The sequence below is a fragment of the Notechis scutatus genome, unplaced genomic scaffold (genome assembly GCF_049901735.1).
Source record: "Notechis scutatus isolate UNSWTSFEM ecotype Mainland unplaced genomic scaffold, rNotScu1.2 NSCUSCF32, whole genome shotgun sequence".
In the NCBI taxonomy this organism is placed as follows: Eukaryota; Metazoa; Chordata; class Lepidosauria; order Squamata; family Elapidae; genus Notechis; species Notechis scutatus.
The window spans coordinates 154,901-165,000 of NW_028263155.1; the positions used below are offsets into that span (position 1 = coordinate 154,901).

At 59.2% G+C, this 10,100-nt stretch overlaps 1 protein-coding gene across 1 annotated transcript in view; it reads left to right on the forward strand.

The window, feature by feature from the left end:
* The first annotated feature begins 5,530 nt into the window (after positions 1–5,530).
* LOC113432482 (arf-GAP with GTPase, ANK repeat and PH domain-containing protein 3-like) overlaps positions 5,531–10,100 on the forward strand; it is a 21,285-nt gene continuing 16,715 nt past the window's right edge. Inside the window, 1 exon segment of the mRNA XM_087948901.1 lies at positions 5,531–5,706. Coding sequence (XP_087805027.1) covers positions 5,531–5,706 — 176 coding nt within the window.

Here is a 10,100-nt window from a genome sequence, read left to right on the forward strand (position 1 = left end):
GAGGGAGGGACAGAGAGGGGAGAGGGAGGGAGACAGAAAGGGGAGAGGAGGAGAGAGGAGGAGGGAAAGAGAGAGGGAGGGAGGGAAAGAGACAGAAAGGGAGAGGAGGGAGAGAGGGAGGGAAAGAGAGGAGGAGAGGGAGGGAAAGAGACAGAGAAGAGGAGAGGGAGGAGGGAGAGGAGGACAGAGAACGAGAGAGGAGGAGAGGGAGGAAAGAGACAGGGAGGGAGAGGAGGAGAGGGGTGGGAAAAGAGACAGAGAAAAGGGAGAGGAGGAGAGAGGGAGGGACAGAGAGGGAGAGGGAGGGAAAGAGACAGAGGGAGGAAAGAGACAGAGGGAGAGGGAGGGAAAGAGACAGAGGGAGAGGGAGGGAAAGAGACAGAGAAAGGGAGAGGAGAGAGTGGGAGGGAGGGACAGGAGAGGGAGAGGGAGGGAAAGACAGAGAAAGGGAGAGGAGAGAGGGAGGGAGGGACAGAGAGGGAGAGGGAGGGAAAGAGAAGCAGAGAAAGGGAGAGGAGGAGAGAGGGAGGGACAGAGAGGAGAGGGAGGGAAAGAGACAGAGGAGGAAAGAGACAGAGAAAGGGAGAGGAGGAGAGAGGGAGGGATTGAGGGAGGAAAGAGAGAGGTGGAGGGAGAGGGAGGGAAAGAGACAGAGGGAGAGGGAGGGAAAGAGGGATGGGAGAAAGGAGAGGAGGAGAGAGGGAGGGATTTGGAGGGAGGGAGAGGGAGGGGAGACAGAGAAAGGAGAGGAGAGACGAGGGAGGAGGAGGGAGAGAGGGGAAAGAGACAGAGAGAAAGGGAGAGGAGAGAGAGGAGGGACAGGGAGGGAAAGAGACAGAGGGAGAGGGAGGGAAAGAGACAGAGAAGGGAGGAGAGGAGGAGAGAGAGAGAGGGAGGAAAGAGACAGAGGGGAGAGGGAGGAAAGAGACATATAAAGGAGAGGAGGAGAGAAGGAAGGACAGAGAGGGAGAGGGAGGGAAAGAGACAGAGGGAGGGAAAGAGATGAGGGGAGGAGGGAGAAGAAGAGGAGAGGAGGAGAGGGAGGGACAGAGAGGGAGAGGGAGGGAAAGAGACAGAGAAAGGGAGAGGAGGAGAGAGGGAGGGACAGAGGGAGAGGGAGGGAAAGAGACAGAGAAAGGGAGAGGAGGAGAGAGGGAGGGACAGAGAGGGAGAGGGAGGGAAAGAGACAGGAAGGGAGAGGAGGAGAGGAGAGAGAGAGGGAGGGACAGAGGAGAGGGAGGGAAAGAGACAGAAAGGGAGAGGAGGAGAGGGAGGGACAGAGAGGGAGAGGGAGTGGACAGAGACGGAGAGGGAGGGAAAGAGACAGAAAGGGAGAGGAGAGAGAGGGAGGGACAGAGACGGAGAGGGAGGGAAAGAGACAGAAAAGGAGAGGAGGAGAGAGGGAGGGACAGAGAGGGGAGGGAGGACAGAGACGGAGAGGGAGGGAAAGAGACAGAGAAGGGAGAGGAGGAGAGAGGAGGGAGAGGAGAGGAGGAGAGGGAGGAGAGGAAGAGAGGACAGGAGAGGGAAAGAGAGAGAGGAAAGGAGAGGAGGAGAGAGGGAGGGAAAGAGACAGAGGAGAGAGGGAGAGGGAGAGGAGAGAGGGAGGGAAAGAGACAGGAGAGAGGGAGAGGAGGAGAGAGGAGAGAGAGGGAGAGGGAGGGAGAGAGAGGAGAAAGGGAGAGGACAGAGGAGAGGGAGGGACAGAGAGGGAGAGGGAGGGAAAGAGACGGAGGGAAAGAGACAGAGAAAGGGAGAGGAGGAGAGAGGGAGGGAAAGAGGAGGAGAGGGAGGGAGGAGGGAGAGAGGAGAGGAGGAGGAGGGAGGGAGAGGGAGGGAAAGAGACAGAGAAAGGGAGAGGAGAGAGAGGGAGGAGAGAGGAGAGGGAGGGAAAGAGACAGAGGGAAGAGGGAGAGGAGGAGAGAGGGAGGGGGAGGAGAGAGGGAGAGGGAGGGAGAGGAGAGAGGAGAGAAGAGGGAGAGGGAGGAAAGGGAGGGAGAGAGAGGGAGGGAAGAGAGGGAGAGGTTGGGAAAGAGACAGAGGGAAAGGGAGAGGAGGAAGAGGGAGGGACAGAGGGAGAGGGAGGGAGAGAGGAGGGAGAGGAGGGAAAGACAGAGAAAGGGAGAGGAGGAGAGAGGGAGGGAGAAAGAGGGAAGAGACAGAGGGAGAGGGAGAAGAGGAGAGGGGGAGAGAGGGAGAGAGGGAGGGAAAGAGACAGAGGGAGAGGGAGGGAAAGAGAGAGAGGGAGGGGAGGACAGAGAAAGGGAGAGGAGGAGAGAGGGGAGAGGAGGAGAGGGAGGGAAAGGACAGGGAGAGGGAGGGAAAGAGACAGAGAAAGGAGAGGAGGAGAGGGAGGGAAAGAGAGGGAGAGAGGGAGGGAGAGGGAGAGGGAGGAGACAGAGAGGGAGAGAGGAGAGAGGGGGAAGAGAGGGGAGAGGGAGGGAAAGAGACAGGGAGAGGGAGGGAAAGAGACAGAGAAAGGGAGAGGAGGAGAGAGGGGGAAAGAGGAGAGGGAGGGAGAGAGGGAGAGGAGGAGAGAGGGAGGGAGGGACAGAGAGAGGGAAAGAAAGGGAAAGGGAGGGACAGAGAGGGACGGGGAGGAGAGAGGGAGGAAAGAGAAAGAGGGAGAAGACAAGAGAGGAGAGGAGAGAGGGCTGGCCTCTCCCTCTCTTTTCTCTCTCTCTTTCCCTCCCTCTCTCCTCCTCCTCTCCCGGTTGCGCTTACCAGCATCCAAAACGGGACTCCAGGGGACGGGGGAGGGGGAGGGGCCAGCCCAGGAGTGGGATTTGGAGGAGGCCTGTGTGTGTGCCCCAAATGGGGCAGAATCTTAGCTGGGAGCCTCCCCCCACCCCCGAGAGCCAGCAGGGGTGCCGGTGGTGGGGCGTCCCTGGGACGGACGGCCCGTCCTCCTGTCCGAGTGGTGCGTGTGTGCGGGGAGGGGTGCCTGTCTGTGTGCCTGCTCCCCTGAGGCTGGGCCAGGGGTGGGTGGGGGGTTGGGGGTTAGATTGGGGCTCCCCTCCTCCTCCTCCTCCTCCTCCTCCTCCTCCTCCTCTTCGGAGGGGGAGCCGGGCCTCGTGCTGGGCGCTTAGATTACATTTAAATTGCCATTTGCATTTTCCAATCAATCCGCGACTTTACAATTAAGTTTGGTGTTAAAATTCTTCGGGAGAAAGTGTGCGGGAAGGGAGGCTGGTGGCGGTGGTGGTGGGGGGAAAGTGGTCCTGGGGGGCCATTGGCTCTGCCTGCTTCATTACCCCCGGATATTGTCGCCGCTGCTGCCGCTGCCGACCGCCTGCCGCCTCCGCAGTGAGGAGGGGAGGGGGTTCTCCCACCAACGCCGGGCCTGGGAATTGGGAACGGGGTGGGGGGAGAAGAAGAGAGAAGAAATGGAGCCTCCTGCTCTGCCGGGCGGGGGGGCGGGGGAGGGGGTCAAGGCTGTGCGGAGGGAGGAAGCAGAGGAAGGGGCCACCGGTGGCTTGCTCAGCCTGATGGGCTTACAAGAAAGGAGCCCTCAAGGCCATCCTCCTTCCCCGTAATCGTTGCCTTCCCATCGGCCCGGATTCTCTCGCATCCTCGATCAGGCCGGCTCTCTTCCCCTCCCTCCGCTCAATCCTGGGGGAGGGAGCTTTGGCATACAAAGGGTGGGGGGCGCTGTTTTCCGGGACCCAAGAAACCCCCTTTTGGGGGAGGGGAGGGCCCCTGCCAGAGGCTCTTCCGCAAGGACGAGGGGACAAACTCGGTCTGCGGGACGACAACCGGCTTGGCGGGGAGAGAGGGAGGGGGTTGTGGCCTGCTCTGGTTTTGGGCGGCCGTTTTGGTGGGAGGGCTGGTTACCCTCCCCCCCCGCCCTCTGGCCAACCTAGCAGGGCAACATCTACTCCGTCGCCGGCGAGCGTCCGATCCGTTGAAATCTGGGGGACGGTCCGGGATCTGGATTTGAGGCGCCCTGGAAGAGGAGCCCCACGTTTCGCTTTTGGTGGGCGGGTTGAGGGGGAACATCTCCGCATGGACGCCGGGAAGTGGGTTGAGCATCGTTGGGGGGGGGGGTCCTCTGTCTGTCCCGGGAGGGGGCTGCCTGGGCATGACCGACCGGCGAGAAGAAAGGGGGACGCCGCCCTCCATCCTCCACGGAGCTGCGGTCCCGAGGCAACTCCGTGGCTCGTATCCAGGACGGGACAGGAAAGGAACACGCGACCTCCCTGCTTGGACGACCACGTCTGCCGCACAGCCGGAACGAAGGCCGGCTTCGGTTTGGGGGTGGGGTGGAAAAACGCCGCCTCCGACGCAGCTCGCGAGAGCGCTTGGAAGAAGGGGAGGGGAGGCGAGACGGGGGGAGGGCCGCCGAGGTCCCGTTGATGTCCGGCACTCTTCGTCTGCAGGGGGTGCTTCTGAAACGCAGCGGGAAGTCCCTGAACAAGGAGTGGAAGAAGAAGTACGTGACCCTCTGCGACAACGGCGTTCCTGACCTACCACCCCAGCCTTCATGTGAGTTCGGGCGGGCGGGGCGGGGGAGAACTCGGCAAGGGAGGATGTGCTCCCGCCTGGGGTTGGTCGCCGCGGACTCCCCACTTTTCTCACTTCAGTTTGTGGCTTTGCCCGACGCCCAGCTGAGCCAAGGACTTTCCCTCTGTCCGCAACGGCGGGACGGCACTGCCGGTAGTTCCCAATGTTCTGCCCCCGGCCCTCGCCACCCCCGCCACGCCTGAGGCGAGGAGAACGAGGGCTACGTACACCAGTCTCTTCCTCCTCCTGATTTGGGACCACCCCCCCAGTCTCCCTCCCCTCCGTCCCGCCGAGGATTACGCCGAGGCGTGGGCGAAGAGGCGACGGCTGGCAGCGCCTCCCCTTCTTCTGCAGCCACCGAAGCCGTTCACACAATCACCTTCTGTTAATTCTATCTGCAACATCAATTAAATTGTTTGTGGAAGCTAATTGAATGTGGCTTAATCACACATCTTAATAGCTTTCCACGCTTTGAACTCGTTGTTAATTCCCGTCATAAAAGGAAATGAGAGAACGGGCCTTTGCCGTAATTAGCGAGGAGGCATGGGGAAAAGGAATCGGGCGGTTTTATGGCGTGGCAGTCAAATGCGGCAAGCGTCGGGGGAGGTGTGTGACCGAGCGTGGGTGGCAAGGGCGAGCGGGGCGCACGCGGCACGCGGGGGCGCGGTCTGGTCGCGGAGCGTCCGGCCACGACCAGGCTTCTGCTGAGTGCAGGGAAACCCTCCCCGCCCGACTCCCGGTGGGGTGCGGTGGTGGGGGTGTGCAGGACTAGGGAAGGGCCTGGTGTGGCGGGGGAGCAGCTTGTCGACTGCTGTCCTCCCAAAGGAAAGACTGAGTCAAAAGTGGGACCTGCGGGAGGCAGGCGGAGCCGAACTCCCCGAATCTTCCCAGCCAGCGGAGGGGGATTCCCAGGCCTCCGGCCCAAAGCGGGTGTGTGTGTGTGTGTGTGTGTGTGTGTGTGAAAGCAAGGGAGGTGGGGGCCAATCCAACCTGTCTTCCCTTCCTCCCCCCCCCCCGGCAGGACTACATGCAGAATGTCCACGGGAAGGAAATCGATTTGCTGAGGACGACGGTGAAGGTGCCCGGCAAGAGGTTGCCCCGGCGGCAACGGCCGCCGGCCCCGCCGCTCTGTCCCCAGCGCCAGCCCCAAGACCAACGGCCTGGCCAAGGAGAGAAGTGCTCTGCCCTTCCCCGGCGGATCCAGTAAGGGCCCCAGGGCTGGGTTGGGTGGCGGAGGGGGGAGGAGGGATCGGGAGGGCCAGGGTCTGGCTGGATTGCGGGGGTGTGGACAGTGGCGGCAGCCCCGTCCCTCCTCCTCTTCCTCCTCCTCCTCCTCCTCCTCCTCCTCCTCCTCCTCCTCCTCCTCCGGCATCCCTAATGGGCTCTGAATAGGCAGGAGGCGGCGATGGAGGGAAAAGGGAGGAGGAGACGACGGAGGAGCGGCTCGATTAACGGTGTTCCGTGTCTAATTAAATGCAAATCACCAGCATTAAATCCCCATTACGGCTGAGCATCGGCGCAAGGCCTCTGAAGTTGGGAAGTTGGAGGAGGAAGGAGGAGGAGGAGGAGGAGAAGAAGAAGCAGCGGGTGCCATAGGTGCCCGTGGCCCCGATGTTTGTCGTCTGGCCCGGACCACTCGGAGGGGGCTCGGAGGGCCAGATCGAGTGACCGTGGACCTCTTCGGTGGCCCCTTACCCTCCCCTGGCAATGGACCCCTCCTCGCTCCTCGTCCACCTTCCTCGTTCTTCGGGGGCGCGCGCGCCGAGCTGGCTCCGTCGGGCTTTGATTTTGGCTAGCGAAAAAGCCGTCGGGAAATCAGCAGGCAACGGGACACTCCCGGGACGGCGGAGGGGGGCGGGGGAGGAACCTCCTTTTGGCCTCTTCTCAGCTTCTCCTCCCCCCGCCCTCCTTACCCCTCTAAGCCTTGTCCCCTTCTCCCGTATCCACAGTTTGGGGGGGACGTCCCGTCCCGCAAGAGGAGGTTGAAGGCTGCTTCCCGCGGGAAGGTCTGCGGCTGAGACATGACCGCGTGAAAACACACACCCACACACCGGCCTTCCCAGCGCCGCAGGGGCAGAGAACGGCAAGCGCCTGGCTCCCTCCGAGCGCCCGCCCCCCCCATCGGCTTTGCCCTGCCTGCTGTGATCTTGTCACGTCGGGGCCCCGCGTGGATGTTAACATCTCATTATCTTTGTTACTGTAATTACATTATCCGCTGCTTTATGCAGAATTATTCTCCAAGGACTAATTGATGGATCCATGTTTAATTCATTAATCATTAGCATCAAATTCGACAATTACAGTGCACACTGATTGTGGAATTTCAAATGTAATGAGGGGAGAATTAACAAAGCTTACGGCGGGACCCAGGTCTCCTCTCTCTCTCGCTCTCTCGCCGCCGCCTCGCTGGTCGTCGCCGCCGCCGGGCTCGGCGCGACGGGGCGATGACATTGAAGCAGGGCAGAAATTGGGGAGGGGGCGGCCAGAGCTGCCTGCCCTCTGGAGCAGGGGGAGGGGAGTTGCTCCAGAACGCAACCTGCGCGCACACGCGCACACACGCACACGCTCCTCTCGTCCTTTTTGCCGGTCCGTGGGGCAACGTCCGGTTTGTCCACCCCAGCTGGAGACTGAGTCAGAAACCTCACCATCTCGCCCTCCATTCCTCCCGGATGGCCCTGAATGGGGTTTGGGGGTGCTTTCCTCTCCCTCCCCCGTGCCCCCCGCCGCGCGCCTCCGCTCTGGGCCTTGGTTAGAAGTAAGAGAGGAGCTTCAGGCCGGCGGCGAGAAAGCTCGGCGCTCCAACCCAACCGCCTTTACGGAACACCAACCAGCCGACAAAACGTTCTCTCTCGCCTTTGGTTCTCGGGGTTAGCGGCCTTGGGCTCTTTCTCAGGGAAGGCGCCGATGGCTCGGCTTGGACCCGGGTCTGTCTGTCTGTCGGTCTGTCTCTCTTTTTTTCTCTTTCTCCATCTCTTTCTCTCTCTCTCTCTTCCTCTCCTTTATTTCTCTTTCTCCATCTCTCTCTCTCTCTTTTTCTTTCTTTCACCATCTCTTTCTCTGTTTCTCTCTCTCTCTTCTCTCTCTCTCTCTCACACACACACACACACTCCACTTTCCTTCCTCTTCCACTAATCAGCACCCCCTCTTTCTCCTTCTCTCTTCCTCTCCTCTATTTTTGTCTCTTGTCTCTCTTTTCTTTCTTTCTCTCTTTCACCATCCCTTTCTCTCTCTTTCCTTCCTCTTCCACTAATCAGACCCTCCTCTCTTTCTCCCTCTCTCTCCCTCCCTCATTCTCTCTTTCTCCATCTCCCTCTTTCTCCATCTCTCTCTCTCTCTCTCTCTCTTTCCCTTTCTTTCTTTCCTTCTCTCTTTCACCATCTCTTTCTCTCTCTTTCCTTCCTCTTCCCTAATCAAAACCCTTCCTCTCTTTCTCCGTCTCTCTCTCACTCACTTTCTCTCTTTCTCCATCTCTCTCTCTTTCTCTCTCTCTCTCTCTCACACACACACACACAGACACTCCACTTTCCTTCCTCTTCCACTAATCAGCACCCCTCTTTCTCCTTCTCTCTTCCTCTCCTCTATTTTTGTCTCTTGTCTCTCTTTTTCTTTCTTTCTCTCTTTCACCATCCCTTTCTCTCTCTTTCCTTCCTCTTCCACTAATCAGACCCTCCTCTCTTTCTCTCTCTCTCCCTCCCTCATTCTCTCTTTCTCCATCTCCCTCTTTCTCCATCTCTCTCTCTCTCTCTCTCTCTCTTCCCTTTCTTTCTTTCCTTCTCTCTTTCACCATCTCTTTCTCTCTCTTTCCTTCCTCTTCCCCTAATCAAAACCTTCCTCTCTTTCTCCGTCTCTCTCTCACTCACTTTCTCTCTTTCTCCATCTCTCTCTCTTTCTCTCTCTCTCTCTCTCACACACACACACACAGACACTCCACTTTCCTTCCTCTTCCACTAATCAGCACCCCCTCTTTCTCCTTCTCTCTTCCTCTCCTCTATTTTTGTCTCTTGTCTCTCTTTTTCTTTCTTTCTCTCTTTCACCATCCCTTTCTCTCTCTTTCCTTCCTCTTCCACTAATCAGACCCTCCTCTCTTTCTCCCTCTCTCTCCCTCCCTCATTCTCTCTTTCTCCATCTCCCTCTTTCTCCATCTCTCTCTCTCTCTCTCTCTCTCTCTTTCCTTTCTTTCTTTCCTTCTCTCTTTCACCATCTCTTTCTCTCTCTTTCCTTCCTCTTCCCCTAATCAAAACCTTCCTCTCTTTCTCCGTCTCTCTCTCACTCACTTTCTCTCTTTCTCCATCTCTCTCTCTTTCTCTCTCTCTCTCTCTCACACACACACACACAGACACACCACTTTCCTTCCTCTTCCACCAATCAGGACCCCCCCTTTCTCCCCTCTCTCTTCCTCTCCTCTTTTTCTTTCTTTCTCTCTTTCACCATCCTTTCTCTCTCTTTCCTTCCTCTTCCACTTATCAGACCCTCCTCCTTTCCCCTCTCTCTCTCCCCCTCATTCTCTCTTTCTCCATCTCTCTCTCTGTCTCTCTTTCTCTTTCTTCTCTCTCTTTCTCCATCTCTCCCTCTTTCTCCATCCCTTTCTCTCCTCTTTCTGTCTCTCTCTCTTTCTTTCTTTCTTTCTCTCTTTCACCATCCCTTTCTCTCTCTCTCTTTCCTTTCTCTTCCCTCAGACCCTCCTCTCTTTCTCCCTCTCTCTCTCCCTTTGACTCCCCCTTCTCTCTTTCTCTCTTCCTGTCTTTCCTCCCTCCTTCCTCTCCCACTAATCACACCCCGTCTCCTTTCTGTCTCTCAACCACTCACTCTTCCCTTCCTCTTCTACTCTTTTTCTCTCTCTCCCTCTTTCTCTCTCCCTCTTTCCTTCCTTCCTTCCTCTGCTCTGAGCTCGGGCGGGGGTGGGAGGGTGGTCCTGGGGCACCCCCAGCTCACTCCACCCCAGAGGTCCATCCCAGCCAGGGTGGGATTCCGAAACACTGACCGACCGGTTCTCCGCCTGGTTGGCTGGGAGGCCTTCGCCATGGTGGGCATCGCCTAGCCGGCCTCCTCCCTCCCCGAGCCGCCACCCAGGCCCTGGGCTTAACCAGGGCATCCAAAACGGGCCCCTGGCGGGACGCCGGGTGGCCGTCCGAACAGCGGTTCACCAAACGGGGCATCCGATTCGCAACAGCCGGTTCGTCCAAACCGGTGCGAACCGTGCTGAATCCCAGCCTCCCTCACTGCATCTTCCATGGCCGGGCGGGTGGGTTTGTTTGCCGGCGGGTGAGGCGGTTGAAAAGCCGGAGGGTTGGGGGAGCACCCGAGCGGTTCCCCCGGGTCTGAACCCACCCGAGGACCCTCCGGCCTAGGGCCGAAGGGCTCCGGCACGCGTCTCGAGGCCCGGCCCGTTGCCGCTTAGCTTGCAAGAGGGTCCCGGAGGTCATCTCGCCTCCCGGGAGATGCTTCGCGACACGCCCATCGGGAGCTGGCCAGTGTCCGGCGTGGGGATTCTAGCACCGCTTAGGCGCCGGCCGGCGTTTGGGGTGCCTCTCCTCCTCGACCCAAGGCTCCTCCATTGGCTCGTTCTCGCTCCCGCACGGTTGGGGTGCGGCTGGCGG